The 26,766-nt window shown below is 40.5% G+C and overlaps 1 protein-coding gene across 13 annotated transcripts in view; it reads right to left on the bottom strand.

Annotated features, from left to right (window-relative positions):
- dock9b (dedicator of cytokinesis 9b) overlaps positions 1-26,766 on the bottom strand; it is a 70,936-nt gene that overhangs the window by 17,188 nt on the left and 26,982 nt on the right. For all 13 annotated transcript variants that reach the window (XR_008600851.1, XR_008600852.1, XM_035946392.2 and 10 more), the window contains exons 3-33: positions 22,927-23,016; positions 20,138-20,220; positions 17,443-17,512; positions 16,695-16,790; positions 15,492-15,626; positions 15,197-15,371; positions 14,853-14,908; positions 13,709-13,783; positions 13,426-13,566; positions 12,377-12,715; positions 12,203-12,285; positions 11,679-11,801; positions 11,503-11,582; positions 11,219-11,406; positions 10,562-10,627; positions 9,545-9,637; positions 9,146-9,257; positions 8,477-8,595; positions 6,459-6,545; positions 6,260-6,349; positions 5,619-5,734; positions 5,175-5,244; positions 4,950-5,075; positions 4,246-4,317; positions 4,007-4,153; positions 3,672-3,755; positions 3,470-3,581; positions 3,175-3,353; positions 2,828-2,935; positions 2,597-2,708; positions 2,353-2,483 (exon numbers count right to left, since the gene is read on the bottom strand). Coding sequence is in view for 11 of the 13 variants with exons in the window: in XM_035946392.2 (XP_035802285.2) it covers positions 2,353-2,483; positions 2,597-2,708; positions 2,828-2,935; positions 3,175-3,353; positions 3,470-3,581; positions 3,672-3,755; positions 4,007-4,153; positions 4,246-4,317; positions 4,950-5,075; positions 5,175-5,244; positions 5,619-5,734; positions 6,260-6,349; positions 6,459-6,545; positions 8,477-8,595; positions 9,146-9,257; positions 9,545-9,637; positions 10,562-10,627; positions 11,219-11,406; positions 11,503-11,582; positions 11,679-11,801; positions 12,203-12,285; positions 12,377-12,715; positions 13,426-13,566; positions 13,709-13,783; positions 14,853-14,908; positions 15,197-15,371; positions 15,492-15,626; positions 16,695-16,790; positions 17,443-17,512; positions 20,138-20,220; positions 22,927-23,016 (3,558 nt within the window). In the remaining 2 variants the exon portion in view is untranslated. The remainder of the gene's footprint in view (positions 1-2,352; positions 2,484-2,596; positions 2,709-2,827; positions 2,936-3,174; positions 3,354-3,469; positions 3,582-3,671; positions 3,756-4,006; positions 4,154-4,245; positions 4,318-4,949; positions 5,076-5,174; positions 5,245-5,618; positions 5,735-6,259; positions 6,350-6,458; positions 6,546-8,476; positions 8,596-9,145; positions 9,258-9,544; positions 9,638-10,561; positions 10,628-11,218; positions 11,407-11,502; positions 11,583-11,678; positions 11,802-12,202; positions 12,286-12,376; positions 12,716-13,425; positions 13,567-13,708; positions 13,784-14,852; positions 14,909-15,196; positions 15,372-15,491; positions 15,627-16,694; positions 16,791-17,442; positions 17,513-20,137; positions 20,221-22,926; positions 23,017-26,766) is intronic.

Here is a 26,766-nt window from a genome sequence, read left to right on the forward strand (position 1 = left end):
AGCAGTGTTGCAGGAAAAATCTAAGCTTCAAAGAGATAAAGCACATCACTCAAACAACCCAAACTTCAAAGATTAGAAATGTCAAGGCTTTTCTTGAGGAGAGGAGGGAGAGGTAGGTGGGTCCACAAGAGCAAAAGAAGTCAATTTTTACAGCAGCTCTGTGCTTTGAGGAAGTAACATCAAATGCAGGCTTTAGGAAACACATTTACAGTTACAGGATCTAAGAAATAAAGTGAAAAAGGGCTACAAGGTCAGCTCAACCTCAGCAAAAAGAACCAGCATCCAAACTCCCTCAAGTGGGACACTCAGAAAAGAAGAATGTTGGGAGGAACTTTAGGAGGATTTTGGATGTACTGCGCAGACATCAGCAAACTGCTTTGGAATAAAGTAACACCAAAGCAGCAAACATATGCTATCTGCAAGAGTCTGTGCAAATATGCCCAAAAGCTGCTGGTGGAGATGTTACAAAGGTCAAACAGAATACTTGTATTGGGATGTTTTCCTCATGACTTCCATCCACCCTCTGGCCTTCAGCCGGCTTGTCATTATCAGTGTTATTGTCCTGCAGTGGGTCAGGCAGGGGCACCGTGAGGAGAGAGAAGTCCATGGTGACTCGCTTTGCTGCCTGGCTCAGAGGTGGACCTTGCTCCTCTCGGTCGAGGGGGAAAGGGGGCACATTGACCGAGTGTCTCCTGGTAAACCTCTCTTTCTGGCTCAGTTGGGAAGTTACAGAGCAAGGAGAAGGGGTGTGGGAACTCTGGAAGGAGGAGGGCGTGGACGTCCAAGAGTCCAGATAATGAAAAAATTCAGATAAGACACAGGACGCTGTACAAGCTATCAACCTTAACCCTGATGTTTTGCTGACACTGATTTCACTTCTTCATTATTTTGGTCTCACAAACCTGTGGAGTATGTAGCAACACAAACTCAACTTCAGCATAATTTGGACATGATTTACGCGTCAAGGGGAAGTGGAGTGATTTTATGATCACGTGCCCTGTGAGTAATTTCTCGTCCTCTCCCCAGTAACAATTAAGAGATAAAGTTGCATCCTGTTTTTTTTAGCAAACGTGCTGCTCCACCTGAAATTTAAATACCATGTGCAGGTACAGGTTCATGTAACTACTGCTGTTTTATTTGAGCCCTAATTTAGGCTTATGCTTGTTTACATTTTGTTAAAAGGTGGCCTAAAAATTATTCTGAATTACCTTCCTGTTCAAAATGTAACCATGGACGTACAGACGACTGTCACTGAATTGCCATTACACTCAAGAAAACTACAATTTTTAAGCCGATTTATAGATGTTATCTCCATATCCTGCAATTTTTGCAAAGTTCAAAACTGCATCCAGAATCATGACTTAAAGAATGTTTTATTCCCCACCTCTCCCCATATTATCTTGTCAAATGAGGCTTTCTTAGAGCTACATTGATCATGAAACTGGCTTTTAACTGACTCTGATAACTCTGGGTTTTCTGTTGCAGTCCTGTTGCATCAAGTGTGATACTTTATTCTTTGCTGCCCAACGTGAGTCTGACTCAGTGGTGCAATTAAAGTAAATTAATAGCACACTCTTTTATTTATCTCTTTATTGCAAACTCCTGACATTTGTCCTGATAAGAACCTTGGAGGAATGCTGACTGTGTTTTAAGTGATCAGTTCTGAATAGAACATTAATAGTAAACTGTTGAACTGAATCTGGTCTGGAACAGGTCAGTCATAGGGAATAGGCTGCCACGGTGGGTAAAAGGTGAGCCATATATAATGTAAAGCCTAAATTAAACCCAAAGACACCTGGATAATATGCTAGTCTTGCTTTAAATGTAAAATATTAATAATTACAAAATTAATTTTCTGATGTGTTCTCTTTTAGCCATATTAAACCATATGCAGTAAAGTATTAAAGCGGAGATCCTACTCTTTATTAGTGACTCACACTTGATGAATGCACACATATTGTTGCTAATATTGTAACTGAATAACCGTTTATATTTCTTGTTTGCTGGCAAAGAAAAAATCACCCACATTTGCAGTGTTGTCCCACACAGAGGGGTAATAGAGTCAGTTAAACACCACTGAGGTCCCACTCCCTGTTTAACCTCTTCTAAACAAACTGGTAATAAAGTCTTAAAAGGGAAATTCATAATGTAATCAGGCATCAAGCTGATAAAATAATGTTAAATGTTTTGGGCTGAACTGTGTTGATCCTTTGAGATCTATTTGCTCACCATCAGTGATACATACACACATTTAGACCAAGCAGCACAGACTTCAATCCTTCAAACAGGACTGACACATTTTAATGAGTGTGGAATGGATGCATTAATATTGCCAATTAAGTGATCGTCTACCTTCTCCAGGGAGTTGGTCTTGTCGCTGCTCTTGTCCAGCAGGCTGTTTCCAGAGTCGGTGGAGACCAAGGAGCCCCTGGAGTCTGCGTGGTGAACCGAGCTGATGTTGGGCGTGGAGCTATGAGGAGAGGCTGCAGACGTAGAGCAGAGAAATAAATACTTTCATGGAAAATGAGTACTTATACTTCACCACCTGCTCCAACTCTATGTTTATCATCAGTGAAACAGGGGAGAGATGGGTCACCTGTTCCAGAGATGACACCAAACACATCTTTGTGGAGAGCATTTTCTATGCAGCTTCCAGGTTTCAGAGGCGTCACCATGGAGTTCGGCACCAAAGAGTCCTCCCTCGTATTCTGGGATGGAAAGCAACAAAGTGATTTAGTTTAGCTCTGCAACAGAACGACTGAGAGTAGCATGCTGAGCTGACATTAACCAGTAATTAGTATTTCCCACCACTAGGTGTCAGGCTTACACTGTGGTTGTTGAGATGAGTTGACTCCTTAATGTCAAGTCTATAAACGTTCTCCTGAAGCAAACCAAACAGAGGGAGGTAGAGAGTGGCAAGTCTGGCTTGTTGGCTCTGGAATGACAGACAAGAGGTGCTCATGACTCCAATAATTTAGAAATTTTGAAAGAAAGTCAAACTTATGCTTAGCTGTTGGTGATTGAATTTAGCAGGCCCAGTTCGTGAGTTTACCCGAAGCCTTAAAAAAATTACAATCTGCAGGCCAAAGTAATAAACGTCTGCTCATCCTTTGATAAAAACATGGGAAACAATGTTCAAAGAGCAGTTTGGTGCACGAGAGCTGCACAACTTACCTTCGCAGCGTAGCGGTCATCAAATGTGTGTTTGATCATCAATCCCTTCAGCACCTGGATGGCGATCTGACGGATCTCCCTGTACTCCTGAAGCGCCCCACCCACTTCCCTCAGCAGCAGGCCCACCAGGAAGTGGTTTCGACAGAAGTCATCAGTCAGGGAGTAGTCCAGCTGGAGATCTGCAGCAGGCAGCCAACAGCAGAAATAACACGCTTCAGAGGGCAAGTACAAACATAAAAGATACATTTTATAGATAAAACTGATGTGAACCGTGGCACTTTTTTTTTTTTTTTACCTTGAAACCTCTGTATTCTGCCTTTTCCAAAGGGCATGGGCAGATTTAGAGGCACATAGTGCTCATGGTTGCAAACTACCCGCAGGAATTCAAACTTAAATTCATACAGAGTCTAGAATGAACATAAGAAAAAATACATTTTAGGTTTAGGCTTTACATTGATTTCATTTTTAATGACTCTTTAAAAAAGAAAGCTGCTTACCTTGGGGTCTCCAGGAACAAAGCAGTTCATGTAGTTGTTTATTTGTTTAAATACAAAGCCTCTATCCATAAATGTGAAGCAGCGCTGAGTGATGAGGGACAAATCCAGTGAGTGAACACGTTAAAAATTTACTGCACACACTTTCTTTGAAGTAAATATTTGTTTAAATTATAAAACACATACAAGTGAGGAGTAAGGATGGTCTATAGGTACATAATTGTAGAGATTTTTTTCTTAATTTTCCTGTGTAACCTCAAGCCAAGGGGCATTTTTTTCAAACTCATGCACATATTAACGGGCAATTCTGCATTGCGAGTACTGGGATGAATGCCAACCTTGATGAAAACTGCCAGGCTGTGGTTGGCATTGCGAGCTGCATCCAGGTTGTCCTTGTATTTCTGCGTAATGTGAGGCATCAGCATATTGACCAGAGTCTCCACTGCATGGTAGAAGGAGGCAGAAAAACGTTGGTTCCTGGAGAGCTGGATACAGGGAACACAAAGTAAAGACGTGGAGGAGTTAGCTTGTAGGGCAATAACATAAAGATGAGAAGACAAGACTGAAACAGACGTACCTTGACCTTCCCGCTTTCCATGAGATAATGAGCCATTGATTTCACCAGAGCTTCAAAAAAATACCATGAATGCTGTAACACAAAGACAGATCAGTAAAACTACCATGCTACATTTGTAAGGTTAATTTAGAAAATGTTAATTTCCATCTGTAAAGTATTTAGTAGTAGTTTTGTAAGAAAATGTGTAACTGCTCCATGTGTAATGTACGCAGCAAGTGACAAATTAAAGGGCAACAGTACTGTAAAAAGGTAAAAAACAGAAATGTAACATGAAAAGATAAAGCTAGATGACGAGCTATAGCCTTAGCTAAAGCTAGAACTCATTTGGTACTTCTTAGTAGTTGTTATACTGCATGAGTAAATGAAACAGTGGTAGCTATGTTTAATCATGACAGAAAAAAACAAAATAGTAGTAAACCTGCTATATGCAAACTAGCTGGCAGAGTAGCAGCTATGCTAGTTCAAGTGGTCTGATTTCCTGCAGCTTCAATGTAAAACAGTTATACATTCATTTATTTAATTCCTTTCTTATTATTTTGTTAACATTTTTAATAGCATGAAGTTAAAAAAATACATTAGACCCTTTCATGTCACTTCTGCAGTATGTTGGGCAGTCATTTTGTCCTATAGTCATCCTTTAGTTTCTTGCTTTCTTTCTTTTTTCTCTGCCTTTGTACAATTAAATAGCTATGAACCTAGGTTACCTTCAGCAGCTTGTTGCTTGTCAGGAAATCAGTGGAAGGTTTGAGTATGGCTGTCATGGCTTTGGCCAGCTCTTCGTGAACGGTTTTTACACTGGTGCAGGAATAAGGCTCAGGCTTCAATACAAACTGAGAGGGGAAGAAACAGACTCAGCTTGGTTTCTACAGAAGCGCAGAAATACACTGTTGGGATGTCATCAGCATAAATATAATGAGAAAAGATCGCACCTTGACATATGATCTCAGGTAATGTTCAAGTCCCTCTTCGTGGCACTGTGCTACTACATGAACCATCACCCTAAAAAGAGAGTGAAGTAAAAACAATAAAGCATAAGACAGCAGGAGGTGAGGCTTGCTAGAGGGAACAATCCAAAGATAGGAATTACATGTTTTCATTTCACAGCACTGACACCTCATTTACACAATGCCTACAGAGCTTCAAAGACGAGTAACACACAACGGAAATATGAAGCACACATAGAGCATAAATGCTAGTAGAGAGTGTCTAATGAGAAAAAGGATTAAGCCATTAAAGAGAAATGCAGAAAAGGTCTGTTCTGTGCTGTTTTGATCATTTTCTACATATTAAGTTTGTTTAAAGAGACCATAAAACTAGCTGTATCACTTTGTTTTCTGCTGCTGGAAGCCAGGTATTTCATGTGTGTGTCTTGCCTGGTCACGTTGACAGCCACATCCTCATGTGTTGCTCTGGTAAGAACACAGAACAGCTGGTTGAGGATGGTAGGCAGAAAATTGACCATCACATGGCCTTCCATCGCATGGAGACTCTAGGAGGGAAACAAACACTGAATGAACGTAGACACCGGCTTGTCCATTATCCATTATCTATACACCGCTTAATCCTCACTAGGGTCATGGGGGGGCTGGAGTCTATCCCAGCTGACTCAGGCGAAGGCAGGGGACACCCTAGACAGGTCACCAGTCTGTCACAGGGCTACATACAGAGACAAACAATCACTCTCACATTCACACTTACAGGCAATTTAGAATAATCAATTAACCTCAGCATATTTTTGGACTGTGGGAGGAAGCCGGAGTACCCGGAGAAAACCCACGCATGCACAGGGAGAACATGCAAACTCCATGCAGAAAGATCCCGGGAAAGCCGGGACGCGAACCAGGGATCTTCTCGCTGCAAGGCAAAAGTGCTAACCACTACACCACTGTGCAGCCTCACCGGCTTGTCATATTCCCTTAAATGCTAGATGGAAAAATTGTATTTGATGGGGCAAGAACAAAAGGGTGTGCGCTATTTTTCTTGGGGCTTTAGAAATAAACAGAGCTCTAAATACCTTCAGGTACTTGACCAGCTCTCCCTCTGAAGCTTGTTCTGACATCTCCATGTTTTGACAGTGGTGGAAGAAGTTGTGCAAGTGCTGATCCTAAGGGAAACATGTTATGTAGAGGCTTATATCACATCGATATGCAGAGTGGGCAGGTGAGATGAACTGACGCATCATGATGGATAAATTGTGTGATATGTGAATATACCTGAGTGTAAACTGTGGAAAAAAGATGAGTCGAGACTTTGAAGAGAGGTTTGCCTCCATCTACCCATTTGATCTCCAAACCAGAGTGCTGCAATGACAAGCAGGCATCAGTTAATGCTCTGGAGCCATAGGGCTACAGGGTAAGATGGGCAAAATTATGTAGTTCATAATACAGCTCTTATGAAAAAAATGCATGAGCTACTAGGCCTATAAATGACAAGAGAACTGCTGTCCTTGGGTAAACACAATGCATCAAATTCCAGGACTTGTTTTCACAAAAGATATGCTTCAAAATGTTGTACTCTGAAGAACCATAGTGCTTTATTGGAAAAGCAAATTACATATCTGAGTCTTTGACTATCCAATGATTGCATAACTATTAATATATATATATTAATAATTATAATTTTATGAGCTAGTCCTACTATGAGAAGTCAAAGGACATATAACCACTTGCTAGAGGCAGGTACACCAATCAACTACAATAAAACCACCGACACATGATGTGAATTCCATCCATCCAACCATCCATCCATCCATCCATCCATCCATCCATCCATCCATCCCCTGGAGGAATCCTAATCAGATGCCTGAACCACATCTACTGACAGTGACTCTAGTCCAGCTTCCCTCCAGATGTCCAAGTTCCTACAGTGGTGACTCAATTTGGCCCCTTGTATCCACAATCTCATTCTTTTGAGCCACTGACGAGAGCTAAAGAACTTCGGCGAGGGTGGGAACATAGATTCAATGCCAAATTGAAAGTTTGCCTTCCAGCTCAGCTCTCTCTTCACCATAATGGTTCCTGTTGATGCTGCACCAATCTGTCTGTCTGTCTATCTGTCTGTCTCATGCTTCATTATCTTGTTACTCATAACCAAGATCCAGAGATATAAGGAAACAATCCAATGCTTTCCACCGTAACTCTGACATGGAGGTGTTTACTCTCCTCCAGGCTGTTTCACACTCTACTGCAAACCACCCCAAGCACATGCTGAAAGTCACAGTGTGATGAATGGATGTTACTTTGACACGTTTTACCCAACTACACTTTGCTTCTAACTAAGCACATGGCGCCTCCCAATGGCAGCAGCGTGCCACAGCAGGACAATGTTCCCCACCAGCCACACTGTAAAAACTGCACAGGAACAGCTTGAGGAATATGACATAGAGGCCGAAGTATCCATCCAGTCTCTATACTTCACAGATGTCAATCTGATCAAACATCTGTGAGATTAGTCTGATCCACAGAGGCCCCACGCAGCAACCCACTGGACCCAAAGGATAAGCTGCCTGCGTCAACAAACCACAGGACACAAGGGAGACCTACACAATAGCAGGCATGTGGTTTTAATGGTGCGTGGTGTGGTCTGTGTACACTATCATCTAAGAACATAACAACCCTGCCAACACTAAGCATGAACTTTACTTTAATTGCTGATTAACCATACAAATACAGTGACTTTAATTAGTTAACAGGGATGAGAATGACAAATGGAAAAAAACTCGGAAAATGTAAAATTTCCAATCAGCAATCAACTTTATGCATAAAATGCTTAGTTGATGAGCCATTTTTGTATACATCATACCTCAGCTTTAATTAGATTTACAGTAAACCCATTAGCTCTGCATCAGAGCACTGGTGGTCCTCAGTGGTGGGATTCTATTGATTGTTAGTTTTAGTGGATTACATTTTAATACTGATCAGATTTCACAGGCTTTTTGTGCGCTTGCCCGCTGGACCTCCATCAGGTCCCAATCCAATCATAGCTAATAGGATGAAATCTATATCCATTAATCATGAACTGCATTCTAAACAGTTTGAGTGAAATGCATAAAAACAGTGTTTTACATACCGTAAATACCTAGCTCTTACATTCTTGACTAAAAAAAATTATATTTGCAGCAATTATTTGCTATTTGTGTTTCTTAGAAGGTCTTGAAATCTCAGCCCTCTCATGACCATCAGTGCATGCTATTTCCAAATGTAACTTTGCTAAAATAATCAGATGTTTTTACCTTGTTAACACCATCCTGGGAGCCGAGGTACCCTGCAGGTAGATTGGCAGCCACAGGCAGCTGTTGTTCATTTATGATGACCCTGCCATCCTTCAGCAGAGGCAGCCATGCTGACCCCACTGGAAAAAAGCACAGGTGCAGTGATGCATTTGTAAAGGAGCATCATTACTGGGGCAGCAGGAACATAACGATCTGAATTTTAAAGTATCTCCACTCAATGGGGATATTTAACAACTAACTAACAACTAGCACCAATGTATGCCTGTATGAAACGGTTTTACCCACATCCAGGGATGAGAATGACAAATGGAAAAAAACTCGGAAACTGTCCCCCCCCCCGTTGCAATGCGCGTTGCAATGCGCGTTGCCGAAAGATGTCGGCGGCGGGATGGCCATCACGGCGGGCGGCCATCACAAGCCTCGGCTCGCGACGCGTCGGCCGGCCGGCCGCTTGCCTACCCCCCTACAATTTTCTCAACGGATTTACACGATTCACAAAAGCTATACTTTCGGCGGAAAAAAACTCGGAATTCCGCGGATTCGCGGAAAATTCTCATCCCTGCACATCATGCACTGCAGATACTTAATTTGCTAGTTTCTATTTCATGCACGCACATGAAATAATAGCTCAAGTTTGACATTCATAGTGGGAAAAGATGACAAGCCCACCTGGAGTCTCCACCAGGTCTTTCTTCTTGCTGTTGCTGTCACAACTAACATGGTAGAAGGTGAAGAGAAGATGGTGCTTCTCGTGCAGCTGAGTAGGCAGCTCTATCTTTATCTGAGGGTGAGAAAAACACAGATTCTTGAGATTGCTTCCCTAATACAGAAGAAACTTTATTCAGGAAAATAAAAGTTAAAAATGCATACCACTGAAATGTGCTCAAGTAACATAAGACGAGGTGAAAGGTAGCCTCTCATTTCAAAACTGAAAAAATTACTTTCAGCTTTAAGGCTACGCCATTGATGCCATCTGTCTCTCCACTGAAGGTTTAGAGGCAATAATAAGCAGACTGCAATAGCCAGAACATCAATTAAACTTTGTGAGGAACATGAGCAGAGAAATACCTCATCATAGAACTCAGGGTTCTGCTGGTGGTGCAGGACGGCTGCAAACGCCTGCTTCATGAACAGAGGCCCTCCTGGGCGGCCGTAGATGCACTACAGGAGATTCAAAACATAAAAGAAAATCAATAATCAATCATGACAGAGAGAGGTATGAACGCATGCTTTTACTGACAGTCATTGAGTTGTTTAATGTTTAATGTGCTTGCTGCTTTGTCATGAAGCTTCACATCAAGAATTAAAAATAATTAAGACTTAATTCATGGCCAGCGAGTTCCATGTTGAGTCACAAGTCAAGACGAACAAGTCCAAAGTCCTGACCCGAGTCAAGATCAAGGAATCCTAAATCAATTCTTCAGTCAAAACCACTGAGTCTAAAGTCCAGGCCAACAACAACACAGTTAAGTACCAAGTCCAGACCTACATAAGTGTCTAGAGTTGAGTCCCAAGCTTAAGACCAAGTGCAAAGGCAAGTCTCAACTTAAGACCAAATTGCAAAAGCCCCCAAGTCAAGTCCGTCACTTCTCAAGTGAAAAACAGCAAATCAAGTCAAGACCAAAAAGTCCAAAATTAAACCATGAGGCAAAATGAAGAATACCAAATCCTATATTAAATTTAATACATTTTAAAATATAATTCAACATACCAGTCAGTTTGCTATGAGCGTAGTTCAAAGAAGTTCCTGGCATCACCCGAAAACGAAGGGCGTTACTCCAACTTTAGGGCAAAACTCTAAACTATAAAGCCTTTGTATCACAATCCTCAAAAACTCAAATGTTTGTTGTCATTCCTTTGCAAGGAGCACCTGGAAGTCTGAAGGCCAAGTGAAGCCACGGTTCAAACTTGAGTCTTTGGTCTTTTTGTCAAGTCAAAGTCACCATACTTGCAATTAGAGAGTGTGTTATGTTCAAGTAATGTATCTCAAGTGTACAACTCTGTTGGTCTGAAGCGTATATGTTCAGACTAGGAAATATGCAAAAATGTGGATTGACAACAGCCTTCTGTAGCATGTAAATGTACCTTTAGCAGCTGGGCGTCATCCTCATCAGAGTCCTTGAATTCAATGCAAACAGCAATGTTCCTCGCCTGAACAGGGGAGACAAAAGTAAACAGAAAAGCAGAAAATATTGGAAAAGTAAGAACCATTTCCAAGATTTCTCTCTTGGGAAAGAAACAATTTTCTGGCACTTTCTCTATTGTTCCTCTCTGGGTCCATTACAGATGGCCACAAGTTTCAATAAAAAGAAGAAAAATATTACAGGCAAAGATTTCAAAGCTCTCATTTAAAATAACAGAGTGTGGCGAGAGAGATGGGAAGAGAAGACAGGTTGGTTTCCTTTATGGGGCTGACCTAGTGAAAATAACAACCCTGTATTAATGCATTAATCACAAAGTGCTGTTCCATGCACGGATAATTCTATCCAGCTCTGCTGCTTGGCTGAACAAGCTTCAGGCAGTTGCCAGTAGTCTTTTAGGCTAAACAGGAACACAAAATGTTGATGAAATGAGAATGCCAGCCAAATAAAAGCATTACGTCCCAAAAAGGATATGGTCTATATTTTGGAAGGACATTTAATGTCGCACATAAAAGATAAACCATTGATTGTGCAAATCATGTAAACAGTGAAGCTCAAAATAACAGACTTGTGTGATATTATGCACCCTTTCTGTATGTACCTTAGCGAAAGATTTCTGCCCGTCATACTTGAGGTGTTTTGGGTAGACATAGAGGTGGTTTTTATAGATGGTGAATGGTTGGGAGCACTTGGCAATACAAGGCACAAACTCCTCCACCTCCAGCAGAGCACTGCCTGGTCCATTTCTTTCAAAGTTCTTCACAGGGATGTAAGACGAAGTGACACAATCTACAGGCAGGAAAGGAGATGAGGGATCACAGTGTACAGTATGAAGAATATAAATAGACAGTTAGAAGTGAGTTTGTAAATATTTGGAGAGTTTACTGGTTACATCCGGGGCCACGTTATCAATTGTCACATCTAAGTTCCCCAAGAGCACAGGGAGTTTGGCCATTTTCTCTGGTCTGTTGGGAAAACAGGGAAAGAAACACTATATTACAAAGATGTGTCAAAACAAGTTTTAGCAAGATAGAAAAGCCAGAGAAAAAAAAAAAACATACTTTCGGAAGTCAGTAAGCAGTTTGAACATGTCCTCATCTGACAGCTTGCTGCTGTCCTGCCTGCAAAGAGCTGAGAAACGTGCATTTTTGTCCAAAGTCCCTGATGCATCTTTAAACACAGGCCTGCAGAGAGAGACAAAACCAGTGGGTTAGATGGAGAAGAGGGAAATGTCAGTTCTATGCCACTAATTTAAAAATGGGTGTCTCGACAGGCAGTTTTTTCTTTCAGTTTCAGCTGAGTTTGTATGCTGTAGTTTAACGCTGAATCATGATGTGGCATCACAAGATAAAAAAACAGGTCTCCTTCATTCGTAAAAGCTAAAAGTTTTTCTTCACTACAAGAAGTCATCAGCAACAGAATAGGTCTACTTACAGAAACAACAATAGCTAAGATGATTTGGAGGTGAAGTGTTAGATGAGAATATTTATACCACTCTAACGCCTGTAGTAGAAGTCTGGCTTATCTTGGTGCAATATATTGTTTTTGTTTAGTTAGCTTAGTTTAGGATAAGCTGGGTTCACACCTTGCAGCCCAGGCAAATGGCATCCTGTACTGCCCCAGTCTGCTGCAAGCTGTCTTGGCATTCTTCAGCACCTTTTGACAAATCTACAGAAAAAAGTGATTCATTTTACAAACTAATTATACAAGATGAGAAGCATGCTGCTATTTACATCCTCATCTCTGCTCACACATCTACCTTAGCAGAGTCTGAACTCTTCATGTAGGGTTCAGTACAGTGGGTGATCCCTCCCTGTAGGACCTTCTCAATTCTGGCAACCAGGAAGATCTCTGGATGGGGGCAAGTGACTGAGAACACCCCCTGTCTGGGGTACTGGAGGGCCCCCTCTGGCAGTTCACTGGCCAGCCTGTGGGGACCATCACTGCTGCCGCCACTAATTTGCATGTTTGGTCCGCTACCATAACCAGATGTCATTTGTCGGACCAAAGGGTGATTAAGATCCACATGGAAGTCGGCGGAGATCTTTCTACTGTTCTGGATGTCAAACAGGGACAGGACGACATAGAAAGGCTCCACCTTTAATGACAAAAGAGAGAAAGCAAAACGTTGAGCAGCCAAAGATCAAATAGAAAAGCAGAGAAAGAAAAAAGTAAAAAGAAAGTAACAGTTGAACGGATACTCATCCTTCCTAATGCACTTCTCATTTTCCACTAAGACCAAATGTACCACTGGTATAATTCATCATCCCATTCAGTCTTTCCACCATGCATTTCCATTACACAAAGTCATTTGTGTGTGTGTGTGTGTGTGTGTGTGTGTGTGTGTGTGTGTGTGTGTGTGTGTGTGTGTGTGTGTGTGTGTGTGTGTGTGTGTGTGTGTGTGTGTGTGTGTGTGTGTGTGTGTGTGTGTGTGCTCTGAGTAGCTTGAGAGCTAATAACTGTGGTTTCCCAGCTCAGCGTTGAGTGCTGAAGGAGTGCTCCTTCCACACAGACAGAGACTTTGGAGAATGAGAGCAGGAAACCAGCCTCAGACTGGTGTGAATGCATGGTGGGAGGCCCTGGCTGGTTGCTATGGCAATAGCCATTCCTTGTGCCAGCAACACCAGTTTTGACGGGGGCCAGCCAAGTGGGCCATCTGAACTGTCTGTGATCTTCTTAAGTGATTTAAAGCTCGCCCTCATTTGCTGGAGGACATTTTCCGGAATTACGTCGAGGGCAGGTTCTTATCCTGAAAAATACACATCCAGACAACACTACATTTGACTGTCAGTTATCACTGAAACCTACATTGGTTGTTGGTCCCTCTTCATTCTCTGCAACACAGCCCTGCAGGTTGAACGACAGGTCGTTGCAGCTGACCAGGACTCTCTTTCCAAATTTCTCTTCAAACTGCCGCACATCTGGTTCAATGCCAGAAAAGTCCAGTTTCTATGGAAACAGGAGTTGATGTCAAAAGGTTTCCACTATCCATTGCCACAACAAAAATATAAGTGAAGTCTGTGTGGTGCAACTAGACAAAATAAACAATACTCCTACAGAATGCACAAGACTGTAGAGTTAGCTTCTTCACCTGTGTGTCTGGGTCCAGAGTAAACAGCTTGAGGCGAGCTTCACTTCTCATTTTGGATTCGATATCTCTGGCAGTCTGTTAAAAACAAGACATAAATTGGACTGTGTACAAACAGAGAGGTGATTATTTAAAAAGAAGGGGTATGGAAACAATCATACAAATCAACAGAATTAGGAAATCCAAGAACAACATGATCAGTGCACACAACAATCTTCTTTTGCCTCCTCATTTGTGAGGTCCAGATCTAGATATGTTTTCATCATTTAATCTTTCCAAGTTATACAATACTAATGTTTAAACGACAAAAAAGAATAATTAGTTCATCATTTTTACTTGTGGGAAGATTGGCAAGTTGTAAATACATGCATTTATTAATATTATATCATATGTTTTTACAAAAAGTTGTCAAAAAATACAGTGAATAAAGATTGTACTGCTACAGAGTAAAATAAAAAACCAAGTCTCAGGTTTACGTTAACTTATTGCAGTGCAAGCGGCTGTAGATATTATAATAATTCTATTTTAATAATTATAATATTGTGTTACTGTGAGTGAACAATGAACTATTTATACTTTCAACAGATACAGCACACATAAAGCATTCATTTGTAGTTGTGTGATGAAGCTCAGTCCAATATTTACGCTCCTAAGTAGCTCCGTATGCATAAATCCAGGTGGGTTCATCACTGCGAAAAACTCCTCTCACATCACACAAAATCACATCAAAAATTCATACATGCAGTTGTAAATCTCTATGATGGCTAAACACAGAATAACACAAATTGTGCTTTTACTGTAAATGTTTTCAGACTGCCACGTTACAACACTGCATTCCTGTTCAGCACAAGTGTTGGCCTTGTCTGGCCTCTACATTTGGAGACCAAACACACTATACCAGATGTTTGCCTGGTAAGCACCGAGAGGAAAATGTGGGGACCTGGTTTCAGGAAATACAGATGTTTAGCTATTCTGCTCAAAGCAAAACTCCATTTAGAATTCAGATTGTTCCATGTGAACTCATGGGACATCCAAAGCACCTCTACAGTTTAAGGACGACATGGTAAGAGATTTAGCTTGTTGAGTGGCGAAATAAAGATGGCAAACATTGTTCTAATATGTCAGTGGAGATGGAAAAACACTCTACCTGAAAGGTGTCTTGAAAACTTCCAGAGGAAAGGTCTGTTTTTAGATGCTCCTCGTCTGTTGAAGAGATCAACATGAGCTCTGTTAGCTGTGGCTGTTAAATAAAAGTATAATGAAGTGTTGGTCTCTGCCTTACTGTGAAACAAAGGGGAATTACAGGAACAGAGGAAAAAGGACTGATAATGAAGCTGTTGTTGTTCTGGACATTAATTATTCCATGAGGTTCAGGAAAATTGAAGAAGCTCGCAGCTGCAGAAAGCATCAAAAGGAATCAAACAAACAGATGACAACAAACACCATAAGGCAGGCAAACAGACACGTGCAAATAATAACTGAGTTGCACACCATCGTGAAGGTCTCCGTTCCTTTTCTCCTGCATGGCATGCTCAAAGCTGCTGTGGAGAATCTTGTTTAAGGTGCTGATCCACTCGTCCATCTCTGCTTCGCTGTCTGCAGCCAGCAAGAACGTGCTCTTATCCTGCATCTTCAGCTCAAAGGCAAACCGACGCACTTTGCTGTTCTGAAAGACATCAGACACAAACAATGACTGTATACAGTCCATGCTGACTCTTTTAATTGGACTTTAATTACATTCCAGGAGGCTTTAGTTTCAAATCTCCCATTATGTAGGGTCCTTTACCTGGACAACTCCCATGCATGAGTCAAGAAAAATGGTTCCTTTGGGCTCCTTGGAGGTGTTCTCGTCTTTGTAGAAGTTGAGGTTGTAGGATCCATCGCCCAGCTGAGCAAGATGGAAGTACCTCCTCTTGAAGGACTAAAGGATGAAAATAGAGAACGTTAACATCCCAGATGGCCTCTTTCTGTCTAAAAATACTATCAACTGGAGATGGGGCATGGGAAAGCTCAGGAGTACACTGAAATTATGTCAAGCAGTGGGCTACCCAAAGCGAAGGCTAATGGGCTTTTACTATATGCAGAGGGAATAAGATAGATGTTGGCTACTTTTGATTTTATCTTAAAATCAACTTCTACTGTTACAGTTTTACAAATTCAGATTAATAAATTATACTGCTTGTTTAATCAAACTACTATACATGTGATTTTTAAACGTCTTTACGTCAAAACTTGTTACAGAAGGTCCTCCATATACGACAAATGGCATTTCGTTGTTACATCGGAACTGGTTACGTGGAACTAGTTGGCAAATTTTCCACACAAAATATTTCGATTTTGTTCTTGAAAAATTACAACAACAGCTAACTGATTATCAAACTAACTGCAGATTGAAGTGCAGCAGAATATTTTCTCTCCTTGGCATCACTTCCTACTTTTACTTAAGAAGCAGATCTGAGCATTTCCTTCTCCACTGGATTTTACTGCACTGTAATAGCCACATTAACACGTGGATTAGTGGATTATACTTTAAAATCACTGCATTATTGGAATTTAAATTAGACAGAAGACTATTTAACTCATCTTAGACAGGTGCATACTGTCTTTATTGTTCAATTTTCTGAAAAGAAGTGCGCTACTAAGCATAAAATGAGTGCTGTAATGATCACAGGTAAAGATCGAAAGCTACCGGGATTGATTTGGTTTGTTGCCACAAGTGAATTTCTTCCTTGGAAACTTCATCATTCATTTTTCTAAGTCTGAACAATTTGTAATAGTTATCTTATGCCAAAGACAGTGTTTTTACAGACTGATTATCACACTGTCTGGGAATTCATTCAAGAATCATTAAGGAAAAATTGCCAATCAACGTTTATCATCAAAATCGCCAAAGTTTCTGTTGCTTTCAGCATCCAAAGCAGAGAAGAATGACAGGGGATATCTAACAGACAGATTTAATCGCAAGTAAAACTCACACAATTGTACCCACCCGCATAGTAACGCTAATTGCACTGTTCATGTTGCCTTTGTACAGCCAGCCGTGTTTAGACACTCCTCCCTTCTGCGAGCCGAGAGAAGCTGTGTCCTGGAGGAGGAAGAAACAAAAAACATTAAACAAAAAGCATGCAAAAAGAAGATGTTTATTATACCTATTCCTCTCCTCCATCGGTGGAAAACCAACACACTCTCACGTACTTATAGCTACACACTTTGCTTTGAGCTTAAGAATTTGCTGACTGAACTCAAGGCAAACAGGAGGATAGTCTGTAAGGAATGCACTTCATTAAGATCAACATTAAGATCAACACGGCACTTTTTTTAATCTCAAGAGGTTTCAGTCATGATGGTAATTCCATTAAAGGTCACTGGCCTTTGGTTAAATCAATGTCTGAAGTGAGGCCATTATTGGGAAGGCATGTTCCATTAAACTGCTACAGATGTCATGAAGATATTTCAGATAAGCAGGGCAAGCCTACATTATGGAAGGGGCTTGAGTTTGACTTGTAAAAGAGCAATGAAAATAAAAAAAGACACAATGTTGGGCAATAAACAAAAGCAGAATTTCCTTGTTATGTTTCTATTAAAACAGGGTTTGGTATTTGAGGAACAATGGATTAGTTGCAGAATCGTTGTTAACGCTTCAAGATGTTGCAAGCTCCGTTTACTCTTATGAGCAAAGGTGGGTCATGAGAAGACTGTGAGACAAACAGGATTTCCTAAAGGACTGGGACTCGTACCTCATCTTTTTCCACATCTTCATCCACCTCAAACAGGTGAGGTGCCAGTTTCTCAGGTCTCAACACCTTACTAAAACAAGAAGGAAAAGATAAGTCAGAACTGACACTTAGTTGGACGTCACATTATTCACAGTGCACATTTCTCAAAGTGTCTACACACTTTACATGTTAAAACACAAAAACAAACAACTGCGAGAATTCATGGGCAAAATCTTAAACATACATGTAAAAATACAAGTTCAAGGTTAAATTAAGAATGTCCATGCAGGGCGCCCGTATTGCTCAACGCGTTAAGCAGGCGACCCATATACAGGGGCTGGTTCCCGATGCAGCGGCCCGGGTTCGATTCCCGCTCGCGGCCCTTTGCTGCATGTCTTTCCCCAACTCTTCTCCCCTGTTTCCTGTCTCTCTTTCACTGTGCCGAAAAAAGGCCAAAAAAATAACTTCAAAAAAAGAATGTGCATACAACAAAAACACAATATTTCCCTAACATTTCCATGTATGAGATAAACTCAGATACCACTTCATGGACACTACCAATATATTTCAAATGAACTGTTACAGGTATTTTTTTCCAGATGCTGCATTTATACTACCATTTGAAGTAACAATAGCATTATTCATGTTTAGCAGTTTCAAACATTCAACCATTATTTCTGAATGTCAGTCTTGTCATTTTAAGTATTATTTTCAGTTATTTCAACAATTCCTCCATGAGTTTTTTAGCAAAAAAATGTGAACCATTAATTTACTTAATATGTTCAACCCTTATCCATTAGCTAACAATTCAAACAGTTATTTTAATTAACAACTTTGACATTACCTACTTTCCTACTTTATGTTCAGATAAGTATTACATTCTATGTCTATTAGTTTGAACTAACTGTGCAATAAAATGAAAATGAAGTGTCATTTTTGCTGACGAGCGTGACTGCAGGGGGTCATCGGTTTACGACGTCCTTGACTTGCGTTGTTTTGTCGTTACATCGGAACTGGTTCAGTGGAACTAGTTGGTGAGTGGAGCGGACGAATACGTCGTCACGCGACATTATAAGACTGCTTTGTTTACATTTGTCGCCACATTGAATTATGTTACATTCGCTAACTTCGTTATGGCTCCCAAGAGTAAGTCAGACTTACAGTTTACACTTTCGCCAGTATTATCCCACCAAGTTGTGTTTCAGTGTGAGCTAATGACTGTTTGTCGTTACTGTAGTTGTACAAATAAGTAAACTGATCGATATGGTGATGCGCTTAACGACTTTGTGTACATTTTCACCCGAGTTACAACTTATGGCGAAAATCGACTTACGTCACACCGTAGGAACTGAACTCTGACCTAAGTCAAGGATCCTCCTCGGGTGCAACAACAACAAAAAATTATGGGCTCTAAATCTTGCTCTGAAAATCTCAACAGAGCTTTCTCTGAAGACAGAACCTAATAAAATGTGTTCATCAGAATCACGAAAGTATACTGTATGACTAAACAGTTTATTATAATTACACCAGTAAAGATTTGGGAAGCTGTATTTTAGACCAAACAATGTCCATGTGAGGAATGTGCAGATTCAAGGATTTTAGAGTCTGTAGTCCCTAAGATGTGATAGATGCTGACTGTAAAACATTTAGACAAAAAGCTAGTTTGGTACATTTCTAAATGCACGGCACCAAAGTTTGAAATCAATGAAAAACATATATAGTTATATTCCAGAATTCCATATTCCAGTATTGATTAAACTGAAGTGATGCTTCAAGCTTCTCAGGATGTAGCTGAAAAATTGCAGCTGCTTCTTTGACTGCAGCTCAAACTCCTGATGGACAGTTTGTCCTTTGACCTTTGCAAGACCCAGGCTGCTCTGGGGAACTATTTGCATAAACCCTGTCAAGGCCAAGGCCTGGGTTTGTCCAGTCCAGTGTTTTAAACATTACACACAACATCTGTGAAGTTCATTCTTGTCCTCAAAGAAAGTGGCTCGTCCAAGGACACATAATGCATTGTGGGACTTTCCTTTAGCTTTAATATCAGTCAAGAGCAGTCCCAGAATAGTCCTGCTTATCTTTGGTACACAAACATAGGAAGTCTTCTATTGTTTTTGTAGAAGAGCTAAAAGTCTTCAAGAGAGGCTTCCGTGTTTCTAAGGTTCTTGGTAAATCAATTACTGTGCTGGAAACAAAAGGCAGCATCACGGAACACAATGAGTGTAAATACCAATGTACAGCATGCCCTGGAGGGCTTCTGCAGAGAGAGAATGCACACAATACCTGATTGTGGTAGGCTGAACAAACGACATTTTGTGTTTCCTTTTTGTCTCGTTTGTGTTTTTTGTCTTTTTTTGTAGTTTTGATCATAAATCATTATTCTTTTGTTGTTTTGTGTGTCATTTTTGTAATATTTTGTTTTTGTCTTTTTTGTCTGACTTTTGTCATTTTGATCATGAAGTAAAATCCTACTGGTGGAAATATGTCTCTTTTGCTGTGTTGTTCACATTTGCAAACAAAACCAAATCTCTGTCTTTACTCATTTCTTCTTATGACTTTTATTACACCAGCACAGCTCACCAACATTTAACCAACATTTAAAACAGTGTAGATAGTCGTGGTCTTAGCTGCATGAATGCTGCGTTGCAGACTGTTAACAGACCTGTTGGTACAAGCCTCTGGCACCTGATGGTACAACTAAATCATACACACTCACTTGGGGAGCTGGCGGAAGTCTCCAGAATACTCCTCATACTTGTAGTTGACGACATGCCAGTCAGACTTGTAGGTTTTGATACACTGCAGAGACAGAGAGCAGAGAGACGTGAGGGACGACTTCAGTTACACGGTACAGACACAGACAGGTTCGGGTTTCTAAAATGAACTTAGAAAAGTGAGTGTACATTTGATTCTCATCCAAAGATCAAGGTAACAGCAATAAAACAAATTCCAACTGAATTAGTAAGACAAACATTCATCATAACATTTGTCAGGCAGTAAAAAGGTGCTGCATTTCTTTTATCTTTGGCATCAATTCAAGGCTCGCTCTGTGTTTGGTAAATTATAAATGAAATATTCCTCTACTACATGTAATACTTTTATGTTTAAATCTTTACAGATGTAAAAGATTATATAAGTGAAGCGATTTAAAAGGATGAACATTAGACTTAGGGACATTGACTCACATTTCCTTTGTAATTTTACAGACTAAAAACAATGAAAATGACCACTTAGTGAATGCCACACACTATGAAGTCCAAAAAAATTGTGTTTTATTAGTTAAATAACATATTTAGGACCCTTTGAGATTGATTCTCATTCTTTTAATACTAGATAAAAAGCAAACAAGTTTCATTTTTGTAACATTTGGGTGAACTTTTCATGGTCCACAACTGTGTACTCTGTAATGTCATCCCTAAATAACAGCATTCCCTCCTTTTGTCATCATGACTTCTGGCTCCATTTCACACCAAGTTGTGGAGGTCAGGACATATAGGGTTAAGGTTCAGTTAAAAATAAAGGGAGTGGGCGCCCGTATAGCTCAACAGGTTAAGCGGGCGACCCATGTACAGGGGCTGGTTCCCAATGCAGCGGCCCGGGTTTGATTCCCGCTCGCGGCCCTTTGCTGCATGTCTTCCCCCACTCTTCTCCCCATTTCCTGTCTGTCTCTCACTACGCCTATCAAATAAAGCCAACAAAAAGGCTCACTTAAAAAAAAAATAAAGGGAGTGTGTGCATCTATGCTGAACTTGAAGTAGTATTTCATTACATCAGGACAGTTCATTTCCTGAGCTTGCAGTGTCTTGCTCAGGTAAAGTCTGTATTTAGTCTTTCCTGTATTGTATGATTCTACTCATGTGAAAGAGTTCTGCCAAGTCTGCAAAGCCTTTTTCTTCTTCATTACTTTGTGCCTTGAGCTGATGAACAATAACAGTACATGCAGATTTTGTAGTATGTGTAAAAACCGTGCAATTTTAAAATGAAAAGCAACACTCCAGACTAGACTTAGACAAGAGCAGAAGCAGAGGGTTTGCAGAAAACACAGGAAACAAAAGGGGCCAGAGTTATTTCTGGGGTCTGCAGCTACCCCACCTACCTTTGAGAAATAAATCTAACCCACCACCTCTTTCCTGTATTAATATGCAATTCAGACAATTACAATGAGATTTTTCAGATTTCCTAACATCTACTCATTCTTAGGGTTGGACCCGAATATCCGAAAATCAGAATATTGGGTTGTTGTAGTGGTGTCTGAATATTAATTCTGAGATACTAATACTCTGGCCCATTTAGATGGTGGAAACAAACCTGTGATCGCTATCCTAAACAGACATTAGCAGCCAAATACTGCCTGTGCGTTCCGGCCACTTCCACCCCGTTGGAGCGCATTTTCTCGAAGGCTGGCGATGTTGTGAACAAAACCAGGAGTTCATTTTTGCCTGAAAATGTAGATATGCTCATCTTCCAGGGGCAAAACATGAAGAGAGTGTAGGTAGGCTAGAGAAATGTCTGTTCTTGTGAATATATGTCACTGTTTTTTTTTTGTTTTTTTTTTAATTGTTAATGCAATGTTTGTTTGTTGAAATGCCCTTTATTGTGTTAATAAATACAGAAGCAAATAATATAAATAAATTATAGTAGCCAAATATTTGGATATTCATCATTAATTGGGCCCAGAAATTGCTATTCGGACCAACAAAGTCAACATGTTTTTGAGGGATCATCCTTTTCCCTGTGCAGAGGAGTGGCCTAAGCAGCTGACACATCTATAAAAACAAATATCAGTTGTATTCCTTTTTGTAATGTGTGTTCATCATTTCTGCGAATTTACAAAAAACACATGCTGAGTGAGGCAAAGGGTCACAAAAAGTGTAAAAAAAATTCCGAAACATCCCATCTGCATACAGCTGCTCCAGATGTAGTCGTGATCTAATTCCTGGCTGCAGCCATGGGGGACTATCACCTATCAGGTTCTATCAGGCCGCACCCCAACCAACCCCTGCACACGGCTCCTCTGAAACAACATGACGTAAACCACCAATGAAATGCAGATTCCATCTGTGGCCAATCTACTGCACTGTCAGGAAACATGTGAGGGTGGGGGACACAAATGGAAGTTCATTTAAAGGCTAACAGCAACATTTCTGACATCCACCGTATCACTTTTCCCTTCTCTCTAAGTCCTTCGAGTGGTCAGCTAACACTTTTTCAGAGCTTTCTCTAAAATTAAATCAGCATTGCCCATACACCGTAAACACATCACAGTGAATCCTTGGATGGATTCATGTCCGAAGATATGAGTGGATGAGTGTTAAAGCTGGTTAAACTATCTGCACTGATGATAAACACCTGTGTTTGGGTGAAAGGAGAGAAAACATGGTGGTGCTCCAAGTCAAAGAATAACAAAGGCTTCAGTCACGAAAGACAGGCTGTGGCTTTGGACAAGATGGGAGAATGAAAAAAAAGGAAAACGCAGGCTTACATTCAGGTATGTGTTAGTTTTACCTCTTGGACAAAGAGAGAATGAGCTTCTTTCTCAGCAGTCTCTGGCACAGTGGAGAACAGAGTCCGGCCCTGGCGCTGCAGGGTGGAGATCTGAGGAGAGACACAGAAAGCAGAAGGCAGGCATGAAAAACAGACCGGCACAACTCATCCATCCTGCTGGTGTTTCATACAACAAAACAGATTCACATGAGCATTGTTTCTACTACAAACTCCGTTGATCCCCATAGGAAACTTCTCTCTTTGCTCCCCTTCAAAAGGAAGGTCAGAGATCAAGGAAAGCAACACGGTAGCCTCCCTGGAGCTGGTATGGATCAGTGCACTGCTGAAGGACACTTCAGTAGGGTGGCTACTGCATGCCTCAGACTCATTCTTATTCATCCAGATGGTCAAATCATATTATCCTGTAAAATGTGGATAGTGTCAAAACATAAACAGCCACTTAAAACAACATCTTAGATACACTGAGATAAATATATAAGTAGATTTATATGGCTTTGCAGTCACATAATAACGACTAGCTCCAGTTTGTGTCATTTATGTATGTCCACCTATCAATAATCTTAACATCGTAACAATAATGTTGAACCCTCGTGTCGTCCTGTGGGTCAAAACTGACCTGTTTTAAAGTTTGAAAATGTGGGGGGAAAAAAATTTTCACAGTGAAACTTCTGATATCCACATTTTCAACATTTTTGAGAAATCTTTGAACATTTTTTGGTGGAAAAAAAGAAATGTTAAAAATGTTTCCTGAGAACATTCACAAAAAAAATCAAACAAAATCCAGCGAATTTCACTGGATTTTGGTTGATTTTTATGTGAATGTTCTTAAAGAAAATATTAGAAGTTTTACTGATATATATGGAATCACTTTAGATATTTTTAGGATTTTTTTTGGAAGATTTTTACTCATTTTTTGAAAATATTTACAAAAATTTTCTTGCCAAATTTGGGGGATTTTTTTTATTTTATTTTTTTAAATAAAAGTTTTAAGGGAAACTTTTAGGGAACTATTGGAATTTTCTTCCAGAAGGTTTTGCAAATTTTCAGAAATTTGGGAATTTTTTTGCTGAATTTTTGTATTTTTTTCAGACGTAATATCAGTAGTATTTTGCACAATGCTTCATTATTTTTTCAAATGAAGTTAAAAATAAAATATGCTGAAAGGGAATAATAGAGGTTGCTCAGAGAACAAACAACCAGTACCAAAGAGAATTTGCTGCAGCAGTATCTTCCTCACTCCCAACTCTTCTCTCTGCCTGCCTTATTAGACGGACACATCCACGGAGAGGAGAGTGAGCAACCGTAGCCGAGGAGCAAAAGGCGCCTCAGGGCGTAAAGACTGTCGGCCTGGCAAGTCTGTCGAGCTATTGGACGCTGCCATTGTTACCACTTAGTGTTCTGCTTTTCTACTCAGCCAACAAAGATGAGTAGGAAGCAGTAGCACAATGACCTAGTTGTGTCATAAATCTCCTATTCTTACACCGACAAGCGTTTGTAGTTATTGGACCCTTTCATTCTTGTATTAGCTGTCAAAGATGTGTCAAGAGCCTGTACTGGGCTCCATTCATTCTTTCCTGTGTTATCTGCTCACAGGTCAAGTAAAGTGACTGTAAGTATTATTAATCACTAACACCAGAATGGAGAGTGGAAAATAGTAGTCGTTCAGAATGACAATTGATCTTTGACGGTGGAAAAACTGAACAGATTTTTGTAGCTGAATACACAGAAACAAATCTTTTTAAAGAAATACTTTTGGAGAAATATATTCATTTGTTTACTCAGCTACTTTAGTTAGTTTAGCTCAGCATCTGGCCTCGCAGAGGCAAACAGATAGCCATTCTCAGTCTCATTTAAGCTGTTTAATTGCTGCATTTGAAAAAAATCTGTCTATTTTCTTTCTTGCTGAGAGTTTCATGAGAAGCTTTATACCACTCTCATATCAGTCTGTTAAGCTAGAAAATGCCAAGAGACAGCAGACATGGGCAAAGTCAAGCAGGGGGGAACAGGCTAGCATGGTTATGTGCCTCATAAAATAAATTTAAAACAACACAGATTACAAACATGACATGCTTGAGCTTTAGTGAGCTAAGATGCACAGGTATTGTTTTACCTTTAGATCAAGGGTGGTCAAATTTTATGGCTCGGGGACCACAATAAGCTTTAGAATTTGACAAACGGGCCAGGCCAGCATCACATGGATGGAGTATAAAATGCATGTAAAAGCCGTTACATGAAAAGTAAAGAAAACTTGTATTAATTTTCAGTGGGAACAGTGTTGTTGGTCACCGTTTTTTGCCTGCGCATCAAAGTTTGTCAGTTTTGGCTGTGGTAATTCTCAAGACAGATCTGAGGTATTCATCACCTAATATTTGTTTTGAGAGTAAAGTCAACTTGGCTTTGAAGGCTTCTCACAATTTTTGTGCCACATAGCTTCATGTTTAGACCATTCATGTTTTCCAGTGTGTCCACAGCAAAAGCAAATTGCAAAGCCAATCTGTGTCTTTCCCAATTAACTCCAAAAATGAGCTCATCTTCCCTTTGGTGCTGATCAAGTCCTGGTGATCAGCACCAGTTTCCTCAAAGAACTTCATAAACTGACAATGCTGAAGTCCCCTTAAAGTTAATGAGTTTTAAAACTGGCTTCACTACATGATCAAGTTGCAGTACAGACTTACACTGACCTTACATCCAGATGAGGGTTTTCTTCTTTCACCTTATCCTGGATTCAACGTTTTTTCTGTTAACTTTGGTGACATTTGCTAACTTACATTAAGCTAGCTTCAGCCTCTCAACCGTCTGTCTCTCCTGTGTTTTCCCCTTTAGACTCAAAAAACCCTCTGTTAGAGTGCCCATAGAGCTCAGCACGTTAAGCGGGCAACCCATGGATAAGGGCTGGCCTCCGACGCAGCGGCCCGCGTTCGATTCCCGCTCGCGGCCCTTTGCTGCATGCCCCGACTCTTCTCCCCTGTCTCTCTCACTGCACCTTTTGAATAAAAGGCCAAAAAAAAAAATAACTTCAAAAAAATCCTCCGTTATCTAAAAATTGTCAATAACATATTAAATTAAAAGCCAAGCCGTGTCTTTCATGTCGTTACTTCCGTCCAGTGCTAACAAATATAACGTAAATGACGCAGCTGTTTTTTGTTTAGCTAGCTGGCTACGTAATCGTCGATTAGTTCCTGCTGTGTTTAGCAGTTCAAAAACTCTCCTGGTCATTTCTAATTATCATGCGAGCAAATAATTTGCCTTTCAGTGCTTGAGTCTTGAACTGCAGCTCGTCGGAGAAAAGTATTTTGCTGTAAATTGAGCGGCAGCCGCCCTTTGTAGCCTCGACTGGTTGCTAGTATCGGCTTGGTGCTAGCGTAGTTAGCATGCTAGGTGGAAAAGTGGGGGTTGACGTTGCAACGGTTTCTTAACAAACGACACGTACAGCCTTCGAAAACATATTTAGCTGCCTTAGTCAACACAGCTGGCTTTTCTTATCTTTGGTCCACTCATTCTTACCGAGGGTCTCCATGCAATGGCAATAAAGGCGAAGTAGAGATCAACCAGACTCCAGCAACGGTCAACCGTGTCTGAAGGGCGCCATCTAGTGTCAGGCTAGCTGCTTCTACTCCTTACTTTAAGCCAGTGTTTCTCAAATAGTGGGGCATGTCGGGGGCGCGCGGGCGACTGGCAGGAAAAGGTTCTTCAACACGGAACTAATTAGCTGAACTATTGTTTTAACGTCGGCCTGTTTTTCGCGGCGTACAACAATATTAAAATTGTGCTGGCCCGTAGACTGTATATGCCATAGATATAAAAAAAAAATATTATTAATAATGATCTTCTATATATCTA

Source organism: Amphiprion ocellaris, chromosome 24, assembly GCF_022539595.1.
Source record: "Amphiprion ocellaris isolate individual 3 ecotype Okinawa chromosome 24, ASM2253959v1, whole genome shotgun sequence".
In the NCBI taxonomy this organism is placed as follows: domain Eukaryota; kingdom Metazoa; phylum Chordata; class Actinopteri; family Pomacentridae; genus Amphiprion; species Amphiprion ocellaris.